Source organism: Trichosurus vulpecula (genome assembly GCF_011100635.1).
Source record: "Trichosurus vulpecula isolate mTriVul1 chromosome X unlocalized genomic scaffold, mTriVul1.pri SUPER_X_unloc_1, whole genome shotgun sequence".
Classification (NCBI taxonomy): domain Eukaryota; kingdom Metazoa; phylum Chordata; class Mammalia; order Diprotodontia; family Phalangeridae; genus Trichosurus; species Trichosurus vulpecula.
Window position 1 is genome coordinate 8514221 of NW_023494377.1, and position 25013 is coordinate 8539233.

The window sequence follows — 25013 nt, forward strand, 5'->3', positions numbered from 1 at the left end:
CTCAATTATAAAAAAATAAAAATATATATACATAAAAAAGAAAACAATGTGTAAGATTTGTTACATAGGTTTACAAGAAATGGAAATTTATGGTTTTATATTAAATCCTCTCATGTTCTAATGTGTACATGGAAATGTTCTTTTTTCTCTTCTTGTTTTGTATTTAAGCTTAAAATGAATAAAAATTAAAAAAAATAAAACCCTACAGCACTTTTTATCTATATCAATGGTCTCTAAACTTTGAGGATCATATACCCCTCTTGGTAAAAAAAATTTGAGTACATTTATAAGTTAAACATACACAATAATTTATAAAATATATACAAAATTTTAAAGGATGAAATAAGTGATTTTCCTAAAATAGTTTTTAATTTATTAATTAATGATGTTCAGTTGTTTTTAGTCATGTCTGACTCTTAGGGGGCTCATTTGGGGTTTTCTTGGCACAGATACTGGAGTGGTTTGCCAGTTCTTTCTCTAACTCATTTTACAGCTTCCTGAGGAAGACAGGGTGAAGTGGCTTGCACAGGGTCACACAACTAGTAAGTGTCTGAGGCTGGATTTGAACTCAGGTCTTCTTGAATCCAGACCAGGTGCTTTATACCCTGAACCAACTAGCTGCCCCAACTTTATGTATATATCTGCTTTTTCAACTCAAAGGGACTAACTTTGTGTCCCCAGCTGCTAGAACTCATAACGTGTACTCAACCATTCAATTAAACAATAAAACAGTCAGAAACATTGCAGCATAGTGGATACTCAGAGCAAGGAAGAACTGAATTCAAATCCCACCTCTTTAGTGGGATTTGAAGCAAGTCACTTTAGTTTCTCAGTCCCTAAAGCAACACTCCATGACGAGAAGTTTCAGAGGGGTGTAGGTCTGCATTAGTGGGGGAGGGGCCAACCCTTATCTTCCAACATTCGCCAATTCCCCCTGCTGTACAAGGTCATAGCTTCCCCCTGGGTGCTTACAGCCACTTCGTAGGAGTCATTAAGAAAATACCATCCCCTCCCCCCAAGACCCACTCTGACCTGGTTACCTTTTGGCTCAGTGACAGGCAAGAGGCCTGCCCCCTCAACACCTCCCCACCCCTTTCCATTTGGGTTAGCAGGCATGGAAGGGTTGCCACAGATCCTACATCTCATTACATTATCTTTTCCCTCAAATACGGCCCTCTCCCAAAGTGCCCTAGTATTGCCCAGAGTACCATGATCCTTCAGTCATCCAGAATCACAAGCTCAGTGTTGTCCTCCCTCCCACTGCACTCATACAGTCAATTTTCAAATCTTCTCCTTTCTGCCTCCACATCTTGCATCTGTACCTTCTTCTCAGTCACCCTCATCACCTCTCACCTGGTCCATCACAGGAGTCTTCTGATTGGTGTCCTTGCCTCAAGTCTCTCCCCACTGCAATCCAACCTCCACCAAAGTGATTTTTCCTAAAGTACACTTCTCAATATGTCACCCTACTTATCTGAACTCCAGTGGCTCTGTATTGATTCTAGGATCAACTAATGTTCATCTCAGCCATTTAAAACCGCTTTCATAGTGTACATAATTATTTTACAGTAGTACAGGTACATAGTTCCTAAGTATAGACATGCTGGGGGTGCCTGCTCAAAAAGGCTTGAAGACCATTCATCTATGCAGTGGAAGGGCCATGCTAAAATGTCTCCCTCATCTAAAGCCTATTTCAGAAATATAGGAGGCAGCTAGGTGGATTCAGTGGATAGAGCGCCAACCCTGGAGTCAGGAAGATGCTAGTTCAAATCCAGCCCCAGACACTTACTAGCTGGGTGGCTCTGGGAAAGTCACTTAATCCTGTTTGCCCTAATCCACTGGAAAAGGAAGTGGCAAACCATTCTAGTATTTTTGCCAGGAAAACCCCATGGACAATATGGTCCACGGAGTCACAAAGAACCAGACACGAGTGAATCAACTGAACAATTTCAGAAATATATTTAGCATCTGCCACGTACTTCTGCACTCAAGTGGATGGAATTTCTAGTTCTAGGCAACTGGAAATTGTTAAGCATCCCATCCAAAAATCCCAAACCACAACTACCTGCTCTATCTCCCCTCCCACTTCTGCTCTTACCTCTTCCCATGATTTTTACTGCCCCATGCTGTTGATTGAGCTTTTGTTTATTCATTCATCTTTGTAGCAGTTACTGGGTCCCTATCATGTGTCCAGTACCTTCTGTGAGCAGTAGATTAAAGAATGCATAATTCTTGCCTTCCCTAATTTATGGGTAGTTTTCAAGGAAGGTATATAACAAGATGGACTAAGAACCCCCTTACATCTCACGACTCACAAAACTTCCTGAGGGCAGCAATTACTTCATTTTTAACATCTAAAAATGTGTCCTGCACATAGTTGGCCCTTAATGTTTGTTGAGTTGAATAGCTTTGCATGAGCTATATATGAATCTATATACTTCTCATATAGGCAGAAAATTGTATATTTCCAATAAATGTGAAAGTTTAGTGATTCTGCTTTGTTATTCACTTGTCAAATACAACAATAGTGTAGATCAAGAAGATCCAAATGTCATCTTGGTGTTGTCTGTGGTAAGGAAGAGTCTTCATTTTTTTTAATCAACAAATTTCATTTTAATGGCCATGAAAAACACGGACAACAGAAATAGGAAAATCAGAAAGTGAACTGAGTGTAAACATGGAATGGATGTATATACTTGGCTGGAACACTGTTTTTCAAATGCATATATTAACTAAAACACTTTAGAAGCTTTTTTAGTTCACTTAAAAATTCTTTTCCTCAGCAATGCGTCTTTGGGGACTGCTGAAGTGTGTCAAGAACAAAAACGCAAAGTGGAACTGCATGATGTCACAAACTTTAGACCAGAAGTGGCCAGTCAGTTCCTTGAAGTAAGGCCACTGAGCAAGCCAGTGGTCAGCCAGCTTAAGTACAATAAAGCCCAGGCAAAATACCAAACCTAGGCTGATGTATGTGGCAGAGATAGAATCTCCGTATTCCTGGTGCAGGGTTATGATACTCCACACAGCAGCAAAAATGTGGCATGCTAGGGCTATATCAAAACCAAGCTTGTGGAACAGGGTAAGGCCATAACTGGCTACGGATATACACTCAATACACAGGAACAACCAGGGCTTCCAACCATCCTCTAGGTAGCGGCACCAGACCACTGACCAAGCAAAAATGGGCAAGGTAAACCACTGGTCCAGAATAGCAGAGCGGTGACTCTGGGTCCAGATGCGTACCCATTGAACAGGACCATATAGCAGGGCCATGCCCGCAAAGACATCTTTCAGGTAATGGGCCTGTCTCACATCTTCAGCATTTCCCACGATTTTCCTATTTTTCAGCAGCCAGTAGCATCCCAAAAGCAGGTAACCCAGATTAATGACAGAATTGAAAGGCATGGCTAGAAAATTTGGGAAAGACTGAATTGGAACCTCTGCATAATATTCATAACCAACTTCAGTGAAGGCATTATCAAACAGCCCGGTGAAGACGATGGCAGTGCATAAACAGGCTGCAAGAAACACGTGGATCAAGGCCAGGTAACAGTTTGGCTTCATCTGAAACAACAATCAGTACAAATCCTGATTACAGAGTCAAATAGAAACCTTTGTTAATTCTTTCTGAATTGAGATAAAAGGTTTGTTATAAGGTATGTTACCCTTACAATTAAATCTTCAGGAACAAAAAGACTTTAATAAACTGAACATTCTGAGTTTTCTCATAGACAGAAGCTGTGGCAGCTGGTTGGTACCAAGAGAGAAAACTTACTCTTCTTTCTCGGGTTATTATTATTGTTGTTATTAAAGTTTAGCTATCAAAACAAGAGCAAGTGTGGGTCCACACAGTGCCTTAGTAATTCCTCACTTTTTCGTAACTGAAAGAAAAACTCAAAAGTGAAACTAAACCTCCACCAAACATTTAGGTTTCATTTGTTTTGTTTTTTCCTCTCATGATACCTACTCTTCACTTTCTTGAAGCTTTACCAGGTTCTTTCCTATGACATCTAAATGTCTCCTTTTTTGCTTCCATCAAACTCATGGTCTTATTTTCTTATCTATGGAAGACTTTAAACTTTTCTAGCTATCTGTTCTGTTGCTAAAGTAATTAGATAGATAAATAGATAGGTGGACAGATGTATGTATCTAAGTGTGTATCACTGATATTCTGGGCAAGGAAAGCCCAGACTTGTGGTCTCTTCAAGTTTCTCCCTTTAAACATGCCAGCATAAGGCAGTCCCCCATTTACAAGCCAGTTATATTTTTTATGTTGTATAAAACTTGGAATTTCTTTTCTCATGGAAACATTACAAATAGTGGTAAAGCTCCCAGGGAGGCCCACAAAAGCTTATTAACCCATAATGCAGCTGATTTACAGTAGTAGCCTAAATCCTGGGTCTTAGGAGAAAGGTGTTTTTCTTCTTTTTTCTCTTTTTTTCTCCTTCTTTTCTGATCAAGGCCATAGTGAAAATTTTTAAATATTTATACTCATGGCACCCACTCTCTTCAAACCACTATCCAATGCCATCCTAATGTCCTAAGTCCAATGTTACAGCATCCCACTCAGACCAACTTCCCTTCACAAATGACTCTAAACTTCAAGATCACTGATCCTCCTTCCCCATCCCCCATCGATATTTCCATTTCCTCAATGTGAATATATCACCTCATTAATCTTACCAGAGTCATCAGGGGTTTTTTTGAAAGATTTTTTTTTTAACCCAACTGAATATCTGGTCAGTAGAATTTCAGGCAAAAAAACCAAACAAATGAAAAAAAAATCAGGTACTGGGAGCATGATGAAAAGAGATATTCTTTTGGGGGGGCAATCGCCCTAAGCAAGTGAACCCTACCTAGGAGTTGCTCTCCAGAATCAAATCCTCTGATGTATTTCTGAAATTTAGATTACTCCTGTGGAGGCTACAGTAAAGGCATGATGACTATCAGGAGAGCTGGTTGCTTAAGCAGTTTCCTGTACGTAAAAGCAGAAACTAGACCATGTGAGAGAAGCTTAGACTTCAGTGTACATGCAGCCGAAGTATATAAAATAGAATAAAATAAATATCAAGTTACTGTCTGCCTAATGGATGAAAAGGTCTGTGTGTACCTTGGTCTCCTAACATTCTACAAAGCAAACAGACACATTATCAGGAGGACCAATAGCCATGAGCCTAGGAAGCCTCTAGACGGTCTTGCCTTTATCCTGACTTCTCAAGTATATTAAGCACAAAACCAAAGCAAGACATGCTCAAGTTTGCTTCATGACAACTGGCTGGGTTTTTTTTTCCCCTTTCCAGGCTATAAATAGTTTTGGTATTGTCACTGGAGAACAGAACAGGAAACGCAAGCCTATCTTTCCTGGACAAAAATCCTAAAAGGTAGCATCAGAAATTTCTTAATACAGAAGTGGCTTGGGCCAGGAAAAAGACAGGTAATTCATCGTTGGAAATGAAAATATTTGTTGGAATCATCTCTGGAAGACTGTCAGGACTACAATATAAAAAAGGCTCAAGTTCTGATCTCAGGGCTAAGAGAAAGCACTCTGCTGAAGCTTCACAGTTGAGGATGGCATTTCTTCCAAACAAAATACTTTGCTTATCCAGAGACCGATCATCTAGCAACTACAAGCATACAGAATATTGCACAAATGGCCTCTGCTCAGCCAAAACAATGTCACAAAGTCCAAACACGAAATCTAATATACTTTACTCAAAAGAAAGTCCCTTGGAGTTAAGATTAATAAACTGTTGATTAGATGGAGTGAAAACTAGGTACTTGCAGCTGACAAGGAGGGAAGAAAGTGAAAATTTCCCAAAATAAGCCGGGAGCCCTAACCCCCTGCAGGCCCTGTAGCTATTGGTGTTATACACTGATATCTAACAACAGCAGCAGAAAAGGTCCCAGCCTTAGAAGTCAGGATGGCTTCTCATCACGGTTCTGCCCCCAACTAGCTGTGGGATTGGGGCAAGCCACTTGGTCTTTCTGGGTATCAGTTTGCTCATCTTCTCTTTTTTATAATAGATTTTTAACAATTTATTTATTTTATCCTGAACTTAAGAAATAAAACTAGCCTTTTCATAACAAAGTGGGATAGAAAAACAGAGGATTGCACCTGAAATCGCAGATTCGTTATATACAACTTGCTATTCCTTTCGAATATATAACAGTTATCATGTGACTTCCCTCCCTTCCCCCCCAACCCAAACTTTGAGATGGCTACCATTAGACACAAATCTGTATGTGTATACACACATGTACACATACATATACATATATGTACATGCATACATATATATACATATGTATATAACACATATATATGTCAGTTGTTTTTCTAGATTCAAACAGCATCTCCCTCCACAGGATCTTTGCAGTTAGTTGGGGTATTTATAAGTCAGAATGACTTGGTTGCTCAAAGTTGTTGTTAAAACAATACTGCACGGGCAGCTAGGTGGCGCAGTGAATAGAGCACTGGCCCTGGAGTCAGGAGGATCTGAGTTCAAATTTGACCTCAGACACTTGACACACTTAGTAGCTGTATGACCTTGGGCAAGTCACCTAACCCCAATTGCCCTGCTTTCCCCGCTCAAAAAAATGTAGTAAGCTTCAAAGGAGTAAGTTCCTATTCTCCTCAAAAGAGAAATGAAGAGACAACTCATCCCTTTCTTTGCAAAAGGGGAAGGCTAAGGGTGTGGAACGTGGCATGCCATGGAATGAATTGTTCCATGTGTTGGTTAGTTTTGTTAAACTTCTATCCCTTCCTTTTTATTCTTTCTTACAAGGAATGGCTCTCTGGGATGGATATACTGGGAAATACATGTGATGTAAAAACAAAAGATATTAACAAAAAGTTAAACAAAGAACCAAAAAAAAAAGGAATTGGCTTTAGTTATCTGGGAAACTGATTTAGTAACTCATAGGACTACCTAGGATTGTCAGGCATTAAGGAGTTCTATGATAGCTTTTCCTTCTGAATCCTATTGCTTGTGCTTCTTAGGTACTTGCATATTCTGCTTTGAACTATAATAATTTGTGTATTTGCCCCTCCCCTCATAAACTCCCTGAGGGCAAGGATTGTGTCTTATTCATTTTTATATCCTCTGAAACATTTCACAAAAGAGCTTTATTCGTGTAGGTACTCAATAAGAAGCTGTCATGGTGAACTGAATGGATGAGCTATTGCTCGTAAAAGACAGCATTGGCAGAGTGGAAAGAGGGCTAGATTGGGATTCAGGAAAGACTTATCTATAAAAACATACGTACTCAGAGTATCTACCTTGTGGGGCTGTAAAGATCAAATGAGATGAAATAATAGAAAATATTTTGTCAAAGTTCAAGTACTATATAAATTTTGATTATTGTTATTATCCTATGAAAGGAGGTCATGGCTTAGTGGATAAAAGAGCTGGCCTTGGAGCCAGGAAGACCTGTGTTCCAACCCTGCCTCTGACACATACTGGCTGGGTGTCCTTGGGAAAGTCACGTCATTGATCTTAGTCTCAGTTTCCTTTAAAATGGGAATAACACCACCTACCTCATGTTTGTTGTGAACATCAAGTAAGGGAACTTACATTAAAGCACTTTGCAAAACGTAAAGTGCTGAATATATGCTAGCTTTTATCATTATTATGCATTGGTTGGTTGTTGTCCTTCATTCTCGAAGAGGACCAAAATGACATCACTGTGTTAGAGTTGAGGTACAGTGTATTTGACTGTGGCTGATCAGACCAATACAAGCTCAGAAGGCTGTACCACAGGTCAGGTACGAATAGTCCATGTGAACATTTGGGGTGGATTCTCTAAATCTGTGAATCCTGCACTTCCTTTGAGCAGTTTTATTATTATGAGAGGCAGCCAAGGATTAGTGGATAGAAAGCTGGCCTTGGAGCCAGGGGGATTTATCCCCAGTCCCACCTCTGAGACCCTGGACAAGTCACTTAACCTTTCCCTGTCTTCCAGAACTAGAAGAGAATGGAATTGAATTCACAAGAAAACTGTATTGAAACTATTTTGGCTTCAACTAAAGTTTAAAGTATTTACAAATTGGTATCTATCTTTGTGTTTTAGTAATAATATATCTTGAACATTTTGTTTTAAGGATTCAAGATTTTGCAGGGTTTCAGTCATCATTGTCATCATCAATGATTACCATTGAAGATTGTAGCTATAGAGGATAAAGAAAATTGGGCTGGGCATGTACTGACCCTATAAGTTAGTCTGTTAAATCCCTGAAGAAAGATGGTTTTCTTTTCAGTTGCCTCTTTCCCCTAAAAGAAAAAAAATCCTCATTAAAGATTGTAGTAAAATGAATTTTCTACTGTATTATTAGTTGAAATTTTTTAAACATGAGGAATCTGAGGTAGAAGCAGTTGAAGCAATCCTTTCATTAGACTTTCTTCCTCAACATATTCAGTACAAATGCCCTTTGGGATTATCGTTTTCCATTTCTGCATGGCCTTTCCTCATCCTATCCCGGGCTGGACACTTTCAATTCTTCACTAGGGTTTGAATGAGCCTTCCTTTGGTGATCTGGTTCAGTTGGGCATCAAACCATCTCAAAGAGGTTTCCTCCAATTTTCTTCAGAAAAATTATCCCAGATTCCCCAGTTAAGACATATCACCCCTTTATTTCAGGTTCTGGGATTTCATTCCATCTTCACACTCCCCTTCCTGTAGCTTTCTATGTCTAAATATATGTCATTATTTCTGGATTACCAACTCTGTTTTCTAACTTCCCAGCGGTACTTAGTCTTGTATCCTCCTCCCATTTTAGCAGATGAAGGGACCTCAACCTGAAAATCTAGTTCTTACTAAACGTACAGTCGCTAGATCTATACACACCATACAAGGTGAGGATGGCTTTAGAGGCTGAGGACCAAACCAGGCTCCTGGGACAAATGAAGTGAAACCTGAAGTTCCAGGGTGGGGAGAATGGTAAGGATAATACCGGGCTGTCCCTGAGGCCCCCAACTGTTCACTCCCCAAACCCAAGCTTGCCTGCTAGAAATGAAACTTCATGAGGTACAGCTGAGAGCTGAACTCAGCCAGGTATGTAGTCTTTTTTGCTTCCTTTGCTGCTGAAGTAATCAAATGGGGCAACCTAAGACTCTAGGTGCAAGGAGAAAAGAGAAAAGTGAGAGAAAAGTTCTGACTTGGCAAATGTTGGTTATGGCAAATTTAGGAGGCAGGGGCATAGAGCCTGGATTACTGGGTGATGGATTTAGACCTTCTCTCAGGTAATCGAGTTCAACTCCCTCATTTTCCACAAGCACCAAACAGAAATCAAAGAACTGTTTATTTGCAACGTATGGGGCATCTGTGGAAGCAGCCTCCTGCCTCCTAGGTCAGTGCTCTTTCCACTAGTGCATCCTGTCTCCAAAACCTTATTCAAATTGAGGCCACTTCTAACCGGTCTCACTAGCACAGCCCTAGCCCAGACTCGTCCACTTCTCTCATGGATCACTGGAGTCTTCGAACGACTTTCTCAGCCTTTAATCTTTGATCCATTCTTCGACCAGCAGCCAAAATGGTCTTTTCTAAGGCGAGATTTAGTGACCGTTTTACTTCGAGGCTCAAAAGACCTCGTCTCCCTACTGGCTGGCAGTCAAGCCTTTTCCCAAACCATTGCCCCGTCAGGACCTCCCGGAGTCAGCGGAGCCTCCACTGGTACCCACAGGCCGGTTCGCAATCACTTTTCTCCCGGGGACTGAGCCTCCCCCAGGCCCGGTGGACCGCACCCCCGGACCGGGGAGAGGGGTGGGGAGGAGTTACCTCAGGCGATCGGGGTGTGGGGGGTGTGTGGGGGGGAGTGGAAGGAGCTCAAGTTCACTGGATGGGGCGGGGCTAAGCCCAGAAGGGGGGCGGCTCCACCAAGGGGGCAGTGCTCGGACTCCACTTAACTGAAGGGGGCTTACGTCAGCGGGCCGGTGAGCTACTTCAAACACCCAAGTTTTTACCGAAGGACAAGGCACCTCAGTTAGTCGGCGGGCACTAGTCAATGGGGCGGAGCTTAGGTCAGGGGCGGGGCTTCCTAGGTCAGTGGGCGGGCTTCCGTTAAGCGGAGGGGGGATTACGTCAGTGGGTTAGCCGGTTGTAGCTAACTGGGGTGGGAGCCATGGTTTTTCTCTTCGCTGCGCCAGAGGACTCAGCGAGGCGACGAGGGTTAGGCCGGGAGAAGGGTGGTGTTCACTACAGCCTGGAAGGGGGGGTCCTCGAGGGCCAGGAGGCCGAGGCGGCCCAAGCTTACCTCAGCCGGGCTCCGGCTCTTTGGGCCCGCGGTGGGCGGGACCCACCTCAGTCCCGGGGAGGGGAGAGGAGGAGGAGGAGGAGGAGGCGGTGGCGGCCAAAGTACCCCCTCGGGTCCCCTTTCCCTTTCGTTTAACTTTTACACACCTGACAAAGATGAGGACAGGTCTCAGGTAGGGCAGCCCGGCAGTCCGGCGCCCGACCTGACCACCGTCCTCATCGAAAGTAATTCCAGTTTGAAGTTCGAATTCGAAAATTGTTACGTGTGAAGCCACCGTGCACGCATGCGCAGAACCCGAGTAGGGGGAGAAACACTGTTGCTAGGCAAAGTTGGCAGGGGGGAGGGTTGTTGCTAGGGGAACAGAAAATGGCGCCTGTGGCTGCAGGAGAACGGGAATTCGCTGAGGGGTTGTGAGGAGAAATTCCTGAGAATGCACCCCTCCACTCCCCAGCTCATGAAGGAGAGGGAGCAGCCCCACGGACATAGGGTAGCGTAGGAGCTAGGCTGCATCCTACTCTCTCTCTGTGCCCCTCCCTATCCGCCAACATCCGGGGCCCGCGCCGCCATTTTTGTTCCGGGGAAGGGAAGCGAGTTAGAGAAGATGGCGGCTAGCCACTTACTGCCTTCGCCCCTCCCCCTCCTTACCTCTCCCACCTCCCCGCCCCCCCGCCCCCCTCCCGGCGGCATTTAGTTGGCGTGCCGGAATTCAGCCAGTCAAGGCTGCCGCCTTCTCCCCAAGATTATACTCCTTCTTTCCCATGCCCTCGTATAGAAATAAATCTCCCTGACGTTCACTACTGGGGCTCGCAGTAAAATGGCCGATGGGCTGAGGGGGGCGGGAGAGAATGGACAGGACTCCGAGACCACCATTTTCTTCCCTAAAAGGGGAAATCCAGGGTTCCTAAGGCGTGGCGAAAAGGGAGGAGTAACGGGTGCGCAACCTTCGGCAGCCCCAATCTTTGTTGGCAGCGAAGGAAGGCGGGGGCAGGGGGGAAGGCCGGCCCTAGGGAGTGGCCAAGATGGCGGCTCCCTGTTAAGAGGCGTGAGAAGTAGCCAATAAACCGGACGCCCTTCCGGCCTCCGCCAAGTCTCCGCTTGTGGGGGACGAACTCTGTCGCCGAAATCTGGCGCAAGGACGGGCGGCGTGGCGTTCGCCTCGGCCGTCTTCAGCCGCAGTGGAGCTGAGGTGCTCCACATGGGCAGCTAGCCGCCATCTTTGTTTTGAAAAGCTAAAATGGCGGCTCCCAGGCAACTCAGGCTACATTCATATCAAATGGCAGCCCATTTCTTCGGCTCCACCCGCCCCCGATTCTGAATTTGGGTATAAAGTAATGAAGACCTTCTAACTGGGAAGGTGGTGACACGTATGTCTCAATAGCATGCCCAGCTCCATCTTGAGCAGCCTTGGCAACGGCAGCTAGGGATGCCACATCCTGGCACTTGCACCAGCGCAGCCATGTTTGTTTTCAAATGAACCCACATCACGCCCGCTTTCCTTCCCACAAACTTAACCACCCTCATCCGGGTATTTCCATCGCCGCCATGTTTGTTTTGAGGGGCGGAAAAAAAAATATGGCAGCTCCCAGCTACAAGGCATGACTCCAAATTCGCATTGCGTTTGACACTTTATTAACCCTGACCCCTTTGTTTCTAAGTCGCTTCCTCTACGCCCAGTGTCTTTGATCACATTTCATAAGCTGACTGCCCCGGTCGAAGTCTCTTGCTAAACTTTTCTACTAGTCTTCATCCGGGTACTCTAAAGAACACCCCCCCCCCCCCTCCGCCCATCGCCTTCTCTTTAGTGTTGATGGAGGAAACTACTTACTGTCGCTATGGGGGACAGGGGCGGGGCTAAAATGGCGGCTCCCAGGGAGGAGGCATGAAACGCCGCAGGATGACACGCGTTCAAAGGGGCCTTGAAGGGAAGGAGCGGATAAAACGCTGCTAGCTACGAAAAGTCCGCTGCGGAATTGCCTAAAGATTTGGGGTTGGCGGGCCCTTTAAGGGCCTTAGCAGGGAGGGAAGAACGAGGGCGGGGGGAGTGACGTTCCCCAAGCTCCGCCCTCCCGACCAGCCGCCGTCGCCATGTTTAGTTGTTGCTTCTCCACTCAAGATGGCGGCTCCCAGGGAGGAGGCATGAGCGCCCCGAGTCTACCGCTTTCTGTGCCGTACAGCTGCTACCTTCGGGCTTAACTTCAGCGCTCTGCAGGGCGCAGAGAGGGGAGCAGGGGATCCTCGCGAAGGAGGACGCGGCATTGCCGTTGTCTTTGTTTTGCTTTGCTGCTGGGGAAAGTGAGCCGGGAGGAGAGCAGGGGGAAAGGAGGAGCCGGTCCCAAGATGGCGGCTCCCAGGGCAGTGGCGGCGGCCTGAGCTGCAGGGCTGGGCTGGGCTAGGCTGGGGGTGCCGAGTGGCGGCTTCAGGCTCCGCGCGCACACGGACCAGGACGTCCGGAGAGCTCGTGGTTGCCCCAGCAGCCGCTCTCAGGCTTAGGTCAGAGCTATAGCGTAGGCGGTTGCGTCAGGGAGCCCGAAGCGGGCGCGGGGCCGGCGGCCAGGGGAACCGTCCCAAGATGGCGGCTCCCAGCAGCGCGCTCTGAGCGTCAGGACGCCCGCGGGAGCAGGGCTCGGCGCGTCCTGTCGGCTGCAGCGCCCGCCCGGGGAGCAGAGCAGCCAGTGCAGCTCAGGGGGAGGCGGGCGGGCTGCCGGGGCTCGGCCATTTCCGGCGGAGGAGGGCTCAGCCCGAGGAAGGGAGGCGAGAGCGCGGCTGCACAAGATGGCGGCTCCCAGGGCTGGCTTGTGAGGCGGAGTCGCCGGCCGGGCCACTGGCGCCTCGGAGCCGAAGCGGACGCACTCTTTGGGGGCCGGGGCTGTTGCTGCCGAGGTCTCTACTGCTGTTGCTGCCGCCACTTTTGCTGAGGGCGTTGCGACTGCTGGGAGAACGGGGAATCGGGCTTGATTACAGGGGGGTGAGTAAGATGGCGGCCTCCATAGAGGCGGCCGTTGCCGTGTGAGTGGGTTTCGCTGCACAGCCAGCGTTCCTTCTCGGAGCCCCGAGCTCCGCGGCGCCTGCCGGACTGAGACTGCTAACTTCTACATCGCCTCGGCCCGACTCGAGCACCCTCCCGTTCCCTGCTGGTGTGCCTGCCCCGGGCCATGGCTTCGGGTCTGCAGCCCGCGGCGGCATCCGCCGCCGCCGCCTCCGCCTCTGCCTCCTCCTCCTCTGCAGCCGCGGCCGCCAGCGCAGCCGCCGGTAGCTCAATGGCTCAGCTCCTGCAGCCGCGCTGGAAGCGCGTGGTGGGCTGGTCGGGACCCGTGCCGCGACCCCGACACGGCCACCGCGCCGTGGCCATTAAGGAGCTCATCGTGGTGTTTGGTGGCGGCAACGAGGGTATCGTGGACGAGTTGCACGTGTATAACACGGGTGAGTGCGCCCTGGGGCCGGGGAAGGCGCGGGGCAGCGTGGCGGGACCGGCCTGCCCGGCTGCTGCTGCCACCGCCGCCGCTGCGGATAGCCCGGCTTCCTTCCCGCTCCCGCCCCCTCCCTCCGCCTTAACCCTGTCCTTCCCCTGTAGACAAGAGAGTGCGCCTGGGCTGCGGGGAGGAGGCGGGAGAGGGAGCGGGGGCCGGGGCGGGAGCGGGACTGGTGGGGCTGATGTGTCCCGGGAGCCGTCCCGGGAGCCAGGGGTGAGCGCGGGCGGGAAAGCCGCTGCTTTTCTTTTCCCGCCTCTGAGTTCTTGCTGCTGTTGCTGGTGCTGCTGCTGCTGCTCCTACCGCCGCCGCCGCCCCCTTTTATCTCTGTCTCGTTTGCCTTGCTTATGGAACAGTGACAGCCACCCCCACCCCCCTCCCCATATTCCATGCCTGGGCCCCGGGAGCAGTGATGTTGGGCAGGTGCAGTTCTGCGGGTCTCAGCCCTGGAGGGACCGCGCAAAGCGGGAGCCTCAGCTCCCAGCTACTTTTTCAGGCTAGCTTTTCTTGCTCAGCACCACTTTTCCTGCAGTTGCTAGGACTGGCGGGCATAGCCGTTTCCTAACTGGATTTCTGTTGCTCCAAAAGGCTGAACTCGGGTTGATGGGTAAATGTTGTGAGGGTATGCATTTTGGCTCAATAGTAAAAGCCACAAAGTTCAGTAACGATGACACTAGCTGTCCTGAAAATGAGCCTCCCATCACTGTGCAAGCAAAAGCCCCTTAATAGGGAGCCTCCATTTACTTGTCAGTAAGTCAGCTCCCACAGCCCTGTCTTTGGAACCCCTTTGAGGTTTAAATAATGGCTTTCCATACTGTGGGGAAACTTACTTCTGCCATGAGGCCTCTGCATTGGGGGTGGCGCGTAATTCACGGTTATCTTTTGCTAGCTCTGCTGTGTCCAGATTAGAGCTAGAGCGTATCCTTTTAGCCCCCCTAGTTTACTCCCATACTAGGAGGGATTGACCTGTCTGGCCCAAAAGGTGAATGCTTTTCCTCCAAGCTTGGTGTGTCCTTCCAGCCACTGATTTAGTTGAAATTCACCTTCGAGAAAGGATTGCTTAGCACGGATAGCTGCAGTCCAAAGTTGGGAGTCAGGCTTTGGGAACCCTCTATTAAGAGAAGGGTTAAGCTTTGCAGAAGACAGTGGGTGGAGTTTTGTTGGGGTATACACTGAACAATGCTTTAACGACTAAGGAGAGCAAAGAAAGGGAAGGCTGGCTCCACCGTCCCTTTTTGGAAAAAGTGCTTCACGCTAATTGGTGTAGAACTAGGTTAAAATGCATAGAGAGGAATTGATCCTTTTTTTTTTTTTAAACCAACTTAGAAATAACTTTCTTCACTGTTCCTTAAGCCCATCTTGTTAACAACAAAGCCTGTAATATGCCAGGGTACAAATGGGTGGTTGGGCCTGGCAAGAGATGGGTTGGGTTTGGGCATATCTTTGTGTCTGGGTTTTAGGGGTGCTCTGAGGACAAATCCTCTCCTTCCTTGAACTACCTGATGATGCTCCGATGCCCAGCTGCCTTTGCTGCCAATGTACAATTGACTGGCAGACACTCAAATACCCTGTTACTTTGTGTGCCTGGCATCGTTGCCACAAATGCTGGCATTGGTTGGAGGGGGAGCTAAGAGGAAGAGGTTTTGTGCTAGGCTACCAAAACCGCTAAGGAGACAGCATAGTTAGAGTACCAGACTTAGGGTGACCTGGTTTCATAGCTGGCTTCTGACCTGAGGCCCTGGGCAAGCCCTCCAACCTCTGAGAACCTTAACTTTGCTCATCTGTAAAATGAATAACAGCTGTGGGGCTTACCTCCCTGAGCAGCTGTAGAGTCAAATGAGATAATTTTGAAGTTCATGTTCACTCACACACACTACTGTTCAGATTCTTCTTGCCCCATATTACAGGGCAGTTCTTTGGTTTGTACTTAGCCATTCACCCCTGCCAATGTCAGCTTTCAAGTGGAGATTGCTTAAGTTTTTGGTTCCTCATCTGCAGCATCACTGCACACTCCCTAGAGAAAGGGACCTTTGTTTCAGGGGACAAACCCAGCTGCAGTTAGAGGAAATAGTGGAGCAAAATGAGATAGGAAGAAAATCATCATCTCAAGTACCAGGCCTGTTTCAGATGATATGACTTCTGAACAATGAACAGTTCTGGAAATCCTATGCAGATGAAGTCTGGAGCAGCCTCCCTAACATCCATGTTCTCTTCCAGAAAGTCAGATGGGAACCTAAATTCAAAAGGCTTTAAAACCAGTGCTCACTCCTTTCTGGGCCTCATCAACATCCAAACACCAAGCACTTGATGGGGGTATTTTACGTTAGATGCAGTCCTTGCCCCTCCGGAAGTTCCAAAGAGAGACCCAAAATGGCCATTACTAGGCATATAAGGGCCTATAAGTTATAGGTGTGTGTTCATAACACACATAGTCTTTGGGTACTCTAGGTAGTGAGAACTTGAATGTGTTGGCTTTTGCATTTGATTGTTCTTTCCACATATATTGTCATAGAATGTTAGGCCATCTGATTTAACCCCTTCGTTTGAAAAAGGAAGAAACTGCCAGAGAAGAGAAGGCATTTACCCATTCCCATAAGGACTGCAATTCAGGGCTAGTCCTGAGGAAACTGGAGAATTAAATTAAATAAACCTACATAAATCATTGGCATTTCTATAGATTACTAAGTAAGCCCAGCAGCAAGAGACAGGGAAATTCCATTTAAAATAACTAGACAATATAAGATACTTGGGAGTCTCCCTGCCAAGACAAACCCAGGAACTGTATGAACACAATCACAAAACGCTTTTCACACAAAGTCAGATCTAAAGAATTGGAAGTTGGAGAAATAAGATGATAATAATAGTTTGTGGAGTTTTACCCATGAGGTCATAGGTACAATATCCTTACTTGATATGTGTAGAAACCAGCTATAAGGAGGCCAAAGGAAGTAACTGACACTGGTCCTAGTGTCAGAGGTGGCATTTGAACCCAGGGCTCTCATACTCAGTGCCTGGTAGTCTTTCAGCTACACACCCTGCTGCTTCTCCAGGAAAGCATTGATTTTACATATCTGAAGAGGCTTCCTTCAGCTGAGGGAGCTGGCTTCTTCTCCCACCGGGATCGTCAGGTAGCAGTGATAAGGAGTGAGCTCTCTGGCTCTGCAGGTATCTGAGCAGAAGCTGGACGATACTTTGCTGGGATATAAATTAGAAAATTGATGAATGACCTGGGAGGTTAAACTGTAGGATTTTTCAAGATCCCTGCCAAACTTAAATCTATTAATTCAATACTTCAACATGTGGTGCCTATGGGGTACCACTATTTTCAACCTAATAGGTACAGTTGAGGACTGCCTAGCTCAGTGAATTGGTTGACACTTTAAAAAAAAGTCTATGTTGAATTGGAGGTGAGTGAAACCAGCACTTGATGCTGCCATGGGTCTGATCTCAGTCTGGCTCACTTATTTTTTGCTGTTTCCTAGTCACAAATTCCACCTCTAGCTGATCATTCCAAAGTTGTGTGGAATCAGTTGAAAGCTTGGACACTATTAGAAAAAAATAACTTGAGACACGTATCCTCCTGGTGATAGGTCAGTAGCAGACACCTTGGTCAGTATGGGGAACGTAGTATATGCCCTTCTGGCCATCCTGACCTGGGGAAAACGGCTGGCCACCCCCCCCCATTTCCCCATCTATCAAATGAATAGAGTTGAACTAAATAACTAAATATCCTGAGGTTCCTTGAAGCTCTGAGACCTATATGATTGATAGCTTCCTGTCTTCATTCTGATCAGCACCAAAAAGTCAATGTTTTGGGCCTGTCTCCCAAGGGTGGGTGAAATTGCTTTGACTCAAGTTAATTTACAGATTGTTTTATACTTGCATTTATTGTTTGGCTCACCTACCTAGAATTTGCCTGGTAGCTTTAGCATTGTGGCTCTTTTGGCCCATCCCCTGGGACGGGCATGGGGGGGGGGGACGACGGGGACTGAATCCATAGAGATTTGTTCTGTGAAGTTTGGATTCAGTCAAAGGGCCACATGTGGCCTCAAGGTGGCAGGTTCCCCAGCTCTGCAGGCCTGGGAGATAAGGGGAGTGGAGGCATCTTGGGCCAAGCAGATGAAAAAAAATATTAATGTACATGTAAGCTGTAGAAAGGCTATTTCATTAATGTAAGGGGGGGGGCTGCTACCCAGCACGCAATAGGGATGTGTAAACAAGTCCAACTGAAGCTATTTGATTTGGAGGAGTTATGCTCACCCAGCTCCCTGCCTCTCCACCCCCCACCCCCCCACCTGCAAATTTGCAGTAGTTCAAGATAGCTGCAACTTTGAAAACCTAAGTGATGTCCTGGGGGCTGCCTGTTTTTAAAATAAAGTTGAAGTGTTTGTGAATACATCCTGAGACAGCCCTTCCACAGAGACTTTAAACTGGGTCCTTTCTTCAGTCAGATATTCTTTTTGTGCTTCTGTTTCCTGAATCTCATCAGAAACTTCTTCGGGAGAAAGGAGGAAGGGAAGGAGAATACCTCTCCAAACCCTATTAGAGGGATTTTTAAAAATATATATATATAATTTTCCCCCAATTACATTGTTAAAACAATTTTTAAAAAACGTTTTGAGTTCCAAAATCTTTCCCTCCCCCTTCCCTGAGATGGTAAGCAATCAGATATAGGTTATACATGTGCAATCGTGTAAAGCATTTCCATGTTAGTCATTTTGTACAAGGAGACTCGAAAAAGAATGAAAATGAAAAATAGCCTTGAATAGTCTGTATTCAAACAATATCAGTTCTTTCTCTGGAGGCAGATAGCATGCTTCATCATTAGTCCTTTAGAATTTTCTTGGATCATTGTATTGCTGAGGATAGCTTTGTCACTCACAGTTCTTCATCTTTCAGTATAGCTGTTACCATGTACAATTTTCTCCTGGTTCTGCTCACTTCACTTTGCATCATTTCGTGTAAGTCTTTCCAGGTTTTCTGAAATCTGCCTGTTTATCATTTCTTATAGTGCAATGATATTCCATCAGGATCACATACCACAATTTGTTCAGCCATTCCCCAATTGATGGGCATTCCCTCGATTTCTAATTCCTAGCCACTACAAAAAGAGCTGCTATAAATATTTTTGTACAAATAGGTCCTTTCCTCTTTTGGGGGTCGGGGGAGTTGTCTTTTAGATATGGACCTAGTTAGTGGTGGTATTGCTGGATCAAAGGATATGCACAGTTTGATTGCTTTTTGGGCATAATTCCAAATTGCTCTCCAGAATGGTTGAATCACTTCACAACTCCACCAACAGTACATTAGTGTCCCAGTTTTCCTACATCTGCTCCACTGTTTATCATTTTCCTTTTTTGTCATATTAGCCAATCTGGTAAGTGTGAGGTGGTACCTCAGAGTTGTTTTAATTTGCATTTCTATTAGAGGGATTCTAGGAGGGGGGGCAGCACTACCTAAGAAAAGGAGTTTGGCTCCACTACAGCTATGAGGGCATCTGGTAGGGACAGCACAGGTGGTAAAAGCAGAGACCTGGAGACAAGTGTGGTAACTCCTGGTGAGGCTGCTGGAATTGGGTCATGACCATGGGCTTGATCCCACTAACCCCAGTTTTCACAGCCATAGTCAGAAAAGAGCAGTTTGTATGGAGCTCAAAGAAGCAACTTCAGTCTCACTGTCTGTTTACTCTGCCTTTGAGCATGGACTTGGATGGAACATTTTATTCCTTTTGTGAAGCAGTTGACTTGTGGTTCACCCTGGCTCTTTGTACCTTTCCCCTCCTACCTCCAACTGGAAGCCATGTAAACTTGCAAAGCCATTTGGCTGGCCTGTCTAGGTGCTGGTCTCTCTAACGAGGTGGGATGATGAGGCTCCTTCATGGTCCCTGCTGATCTCACTGGTTTATGAGTACTCTGGGTGGTAGGGTGCCATGATTTAGTGCAAGGGAGGCTGTTCTGGTGGTGGTCTGGGGAGATCCCATTCGGCATTCCTTCTAACTGGATGTGACAAGGCTGGCTCCTCAGGAGGTGTGTGTGCACGTGAGTGTGTGTGCTCGCGAGCGCGAGCGGATGAGTGCTCGTGAACACATCAACACACACACACACACACACACTAAGAGGATGGGAAGTGGTTTGTGGTGTTTTGTCACCACTGAACAGTCACTCTGCTCTTGTGAGGAGGGGTTGATTAGTCCTTTACTCGGCCACAAAAAAAACAAGCTCTCTGCTTAATTTCCCCCTTTTCTTCTATTTGCTTAGTCTCCTGACTGAACCCCTGGAAAAGAAGCAGTCTGCCTCCCCTTGTGCTCAGCAGATGTGCTGGCCAATTTAAAGGGACGCCATTGACAAGTTCTGAGCATCTCTGCTTCATAACAGGGAAGAAGACTCTATAGCTTCCAAGTACAGGGGGTTTAGGCCTTGAATATTCAGTGTTCAATTAGGCAGCAAGTGTTTTTAAGTGCCTACTGTGTGCCAGGCACTGTGCTAAGCGGAGGATACAAAATAGCCTCTGCCCTTCTGGAGCTCACATTGCGGGGTGGGGAGGGGGACAGCATAGAAATATTGAAGATAGAGACAACATAGGTGGAAGACAATCACTTCTATCTTCAGAGCCTTGGAAAGGCTTCTTGGGGGGTGGTGGAGAAGGAGAGCATTGCAGACATGGGGACAGCCAGAGAAAAGGCCTGGACACGAGATGACATGCTGGGTTCAAGGAACTGCAAAGAGCCCAGTCTAACTAGTTAGAGAGGGTGTGGAGGTAAGCGGCTAGGTAATGAAGAGCTTTTAATGCTGAACAGTAGCGTTTCTATTGGTGGTGTAAAGGGAATTAGGATTCTTACATAAAAATCTAATCTATTAGTATATTCATTACATATGTCGATTATTAGGAAAATCATAGTTCCCCACCCTATTCCCTTGACAGGGGCAATAGGGTACCACTGGATCTCATCGAGCAGGGCTGGCAGAGTCCAAGCTAAGTTGAGAAAAATCACTGATTGCCAAGTGGGAGATGGATTGGCATGTGGGAAGATTTGAGGCAGGCCAGTTATCACAGTAGTCTAGGTAAGAGGAGAGGAGGGCCTGACTTAGGCTTCTGGTTGTATATGAGTGGAAAAGAGATGTGTGCAATAGAGGTCTTTAGATAGAAAGGACAATATTTGGCAACAGATTGAATGTATGGAGTGAATGGGAGAGCAGCATTGAGATGTGATGCTGAAATTTCAAGCCCGGATGGATGGTGAGGCTCCCAGGGAAACGCGTTCTGTTGGGCAAACTGTTGAACGTTATAGCAAGATAAGTAGCCTGTGGTAATCCAGTGGAGAATAGGAGAGATTCAGAGAAGATTCTCAAAATCAGGTTATATTTGTCAGTAGCTTTCTTTATATTATAAGGAACTTAACATGAAACAAAGTCATTATCAAGGCAAAACTAGCTGGGCACTGGTGGAGAGCTGGCATGGGGGATGAACTGTGTGTGTGTTGGGGGGGAGGTTCTACCACTTCAGGACTCTGAGGAGGGGGAGTCCAAGATGACTACCCAGCCACCCCACCCTGAAATCTGTAGCGTAGCAACATCTTCCTGTGTGATTTGTAAGGTCAAACAAGGGGTTAGCGGTGGAATGGTTTTAATGCCTTGGTAAATATGGGACAGAGAAGAAATGACAGCATCTTCGGCCTCTGTCCCTGGCCCAAAGTCTTTCCTGAGCAGTTTTCTGACTGTTGCTGCTTCTTTCCAGCAACCAACCAATGGTTCATCCCTGCGGTTCGAGGGGACATCCCCCCAGGCTGTGCAGCCTATGGCTTTGTGTGTGATGGGACTCGCCTGCTGGTGTTTGGTGGGATGGTGGAATATGGGAAGTACAGCAACGACCTCTACGAGTTGCAGGTAACAGCCTGGCCTTGGGATCTCTGAGCCAAATCCTCTGCCTCCAAGATTGGGAGGACGGGGAATAGGAGCTAGTATAGGTGGCAGAAGTAGGGAGGCTTGAAATATGAGGAACCAATGTTTCTCAGCTAGCTGGGCTCTCCACTACTTCCCCAGAACTGAACAGGGGCCTCCTTGAGAGGGGTGCAGGCCCCAGGATCTCCCTGCTCTGACAAGCACTTGACTTTTGGGTTTCCCTGGGGCCACACCCTCACCGTCAAGCTTCTCCTCCAGGCTCTAATGATTTCTTCAGCAGGACTTGATACCCTTTGTCCTCTGGTTACAGGCAAGCAGGTGGGAATGGAAAAGGCTTAAAGCAAAAGCCCCCAAAAATGGGCCTCCTCCATGCCCTCGACTTGGGCACAGCTTTTCTCTCGTGGGCAACAAATGCTACCTGTTTGGGGGTTTGGCTAACGACAGCGAGGATCCCAAGAACAACATTCCGAGGTGAGGCTTTTCCCTTCGGCCACAGCATCCCATGAGTCAAAGCTCCATGGTCCAAAGCTCAGGCCAGGAGCCTCAGTTGAAATGTAGTGACTAGGCTAGGATTTTTTGAGGCTCTCTCTCCTGCAGCTCCCTTGGCACAGTGTCTTTGTTCTAACACCTAAACACTCTGGCCTTTCAGAGCTTGAGAATCATGGAACAGCTGAATAATGATTCACAGCTATGAAATGAGGAGGTGGGCCAGGTCTCTGAACGTCCTTTCCAGTTCTGACCTGTATGAATTGACAATCTAGCCTGGGGAAATAGAATTTCAGGGATACACCCACTCCCCACACCCCCAAAGAGCTCTAGTTTGCCTTTATGCTTAGCCTTGGCTGCCTGCAAGTGTGGTATTTTCCAGGGCCTTAGGCCAAGGGGCCTTCCTGTCTGGAGATGTTCTTGTCTCACTCTGTACAATGCCTAGCTCTGTGTGTCGGAGGGGCAGAAAGCTACCTGGGGCTTCAGCTAACTTTGGGAAATTGATGTGGGACCCTTCCCAGGGAGAAGGTGGAAGGGGATATAGGAATGAACTTGGCCTTGTGGCTTTTGATAATTCTCCATGTAGCCAGATGTGGTCTAGAAATATCTGGCCTATAAAACCTACCGCCTACACGTAAATATCAGGGAATATTGCAACTTGATAGGACTACTCTCTTTTTTAGGTACCTGAATGACCTATACATCCTGGAGTTACGACCAGGCTCTGGCGTGGTAGCCTGGGACATCCCCATCACTTATGGGGTCCTGCCACCCCCCAGGGAGTCCCACACGGCTGTAGTCTATACAGAAAAGGACAACAAGAAATCCAAGCTGGTTATCTACGGGGGAATGAGTGGCTGCAGGCTTGGGGACCTCTGGACTTTAGATATTGGTAAGGATCTAAAGGAAAGAGTTGGCTTTTAGCTAGTGTCTAGCATTTCTGCAATGTAAGAGGCAAGACTTTGGAGAAAACAAAGGTATGTCTTTGTTCTCTTTTGCTGTCTTGGGGAGAACTTCTCTGAATGGTTGTGTGTTGTGCGGTGGCCCTCATCCAATCAGTCATCCTTAAAACAAAGATTTCCAGCACTTCCTGAGGTCAAAGAGCAAGCTTTTCCACCTGTCCATTGCATGTCTGCCTAAAGAGGCTTCTCTGATGCTGATGACTAACTTTCTCACTTTACACTGGCCTGTTGGCTTATGTGGGATCACCCTGAGATGGAGAGAGAGCATACACAGATAGGAGCCTCCCCGTGCTGTCCACCCCACCATCAGGACTGTGTTCACTTTACATACAGCTGAGCCAGGAAAGGGCTTGGAAACTGGGCTTGGGGGAGGGGGGGGTATCCTTGAGAAGAAAATACTTGGTGGGGCAAGGGGATGCCAGTCCTTCTTTTTGAAGGTCTGGGATATAAAAGAGAGAGTAAAGTAGCTTTGAGTTGCCAAAAAAAATTTTTAAAGCAGATTTCAACTTAACCCGAGAGTATTCTCAAAACTAGAACTGGCCAAGAACAGAATTTGGGTGGGTAGTAAGCTCCCCATGAATTGAAATGTTCAAGTAGAAGTGAGACAACCAGTTAGGAGTGCTATAGAAGGAGTTCTGCCATGGATGGGAGACTGGACCAGGTAATGTCTAGTGATTTTGCATTCAATGCTCTCCTCCCCACGGAGATTGTCACTCTGGGCCAGCAGGCCTCCCTGTAGATTAGGTACATATTATTAGAAGTTGGTAGAAAACTGAACTCTCTCTTGTGTGTACAGAGACCCTGACCTGGAATAAACCTACTCTCAGTGGGGTGGCTCCTCTCCCTCGGAGTCTTCATTCTGCAACCACCATAGGAAACAAGTGAGTTGATCATCTTCCACGCTGCCAAGCCCTTCCCTTTCATGCCTTGTCAGCCTGTGGCCCCTGATGGCCAAGGATGAGTGTCTTTGTTCGCTGGGCAACTTCCCAAGGCTGTTTGGCTCTGCGTTTGGGGAGTTGTAGGATGGTATCCTCATGGGGTCCCACTTCTTTCCAGAAGGGGGCATGCTTGGGCCTGGGCTTTCAGAAAAAGTGCATGCCCCACTTACTGGAATACTTAAAGTGAACTCAAAGAGATGTCATGTGCACCAGGGAATGAAAACCAACAGGCCCACTACTGGGTTATCGAGGCAGTAGTGAGGTCAGAGCCTAAGAGAAGCAGATAGCTTAGGGTAATGGCCTGCTTGCAGCAAGACCATGGACAAATACCAATGTCTCTAGACTCTGGTTCTGTTGCCCATAAAATAAAGAGGTTGGACTATTTCTCAGGTCACTTCTGGCTTTAATCTTTTATGTTCCTATAGAAAGACAAGGACAGAAGAAGAGAAGCCATACAGTGTCACATGTGGTGGGCTGGCCTTGGAGTCAGGAAGGCCTGAGTTTAGATCCCATCTCTGACACAGTCTGACTTTGTTGCCTTGGGCAAGTCACTTATTTCTTCTGTGTGCCTCACACAGTTCACTAAGACCCTAAGTTGCAGGCTACCTGCTGCCCTGCATTTGTAAGAGTTTTTCCAGAAGGGTTCCCTTTCTCAGATAGAATCACCACCCCAGATAAAAAGAAGCTTGATTCTCTCGGGAGAGGAGTGGTCAGTAGGGAGCTGTCAGGATGACCTGCCAGACTCAGTCTTGGGAAAGGCAGTACGCACCCTGGAGACCTTTGCCCGAGCCCTGAGCCCTCTGGCCAAATGGACTTGGGAATGGAAGGGATTGGCACTGTTGTCAGGAAGCTAAATGAATGAAAGCGTTCATAAGAATTCAGTGAGGAGCTTTAAAAGACTCAGACCCGGAGGTGAGGAGGAGCGGAGAACTCAGAGCACCAGGAGGCAGGCTGAAGGCTTTGCCCTGTGAGAGGCTGGCAGCCTGTCCACCTACATGTCCTATCCTCCTTCC

General features: G+C 47.0%; 2 protein-coding genes across 6 annotated transcripts in view; one reads left to right on the forward strand and one right to left on the reverse strand.

Moving 5' to 3' along the window:
- Positions 1-2596: 2596 nt before the first annotated feature.
- On the reverse strand, positions 2597-12180 carry TMEM187 (transmembrane protein 187). 3 transcript variants are annotated; one of them, XM_036740497.1, is made up of 3 exons: positions 12075-12180; positions 8208-8270; positions 2597-3564 (listed from the first exon to the last, which is right to left on the reverse strand). In XM_036740497.1, the coding sequence occupies exon 3, from the start codon at positions 3562-3564 to the stop codon at positions 2764-2766; it is 801 nt and encodes a 266-aa protein (XP_036596392.1). In that variant the 5' UTR covers positions 8208-8270; positions 12075-12180; the 3' UTR covers positions 2597-2763. The 3 variants fall into 3 exon arrangements, with proteins under 3 accessions (XP_036596392.1, XP_036596390.1, XP_036596391.1); XM_036740495.1 differs by lacking the exon at positions 12075-12180 and adding an exon at positions 10250-10331; XM_036740496.1 differs by lacking the exon at positions 12075-12180 and adding an exon at positions 9918-9979.
- A 146-nt stretch (positions 12181-12326) lies between these two features.
- The window catches only part of HCFC1 (host cell factor C1), a 29481-nt gene continuing 16794 nt past the window's right edge, over positions 12327-25013 (forward strand). For 2 of the 3 annotated variants that reach the window (XM_036740492.1, XM_036740493.1), the window contains exons 1-5: positions 13336-13669; positions 21451-21599; positions 21925-22085; positions 22784-22992; positions 23859-23943. In XM_036740492.1, the coding sequence (XP_036596387.1) occupies positions 13402-13669; positions 21451-21599; positions 21925-22085; positions 22784-22992; positions 23859-23943 (872 nt within the window). In that variant the 5' untranslated portion in view covers positions 13336-13401. Of the gene's footprint in view, positions 13670-21450; positions 21600-21924; positions 22086-22783; positions 22993-23858; positions 23944-25013 lie in introns of all 3 variants that reach the window. The other variant, XM_036740494.1, reaches the window with a different exon arrangement.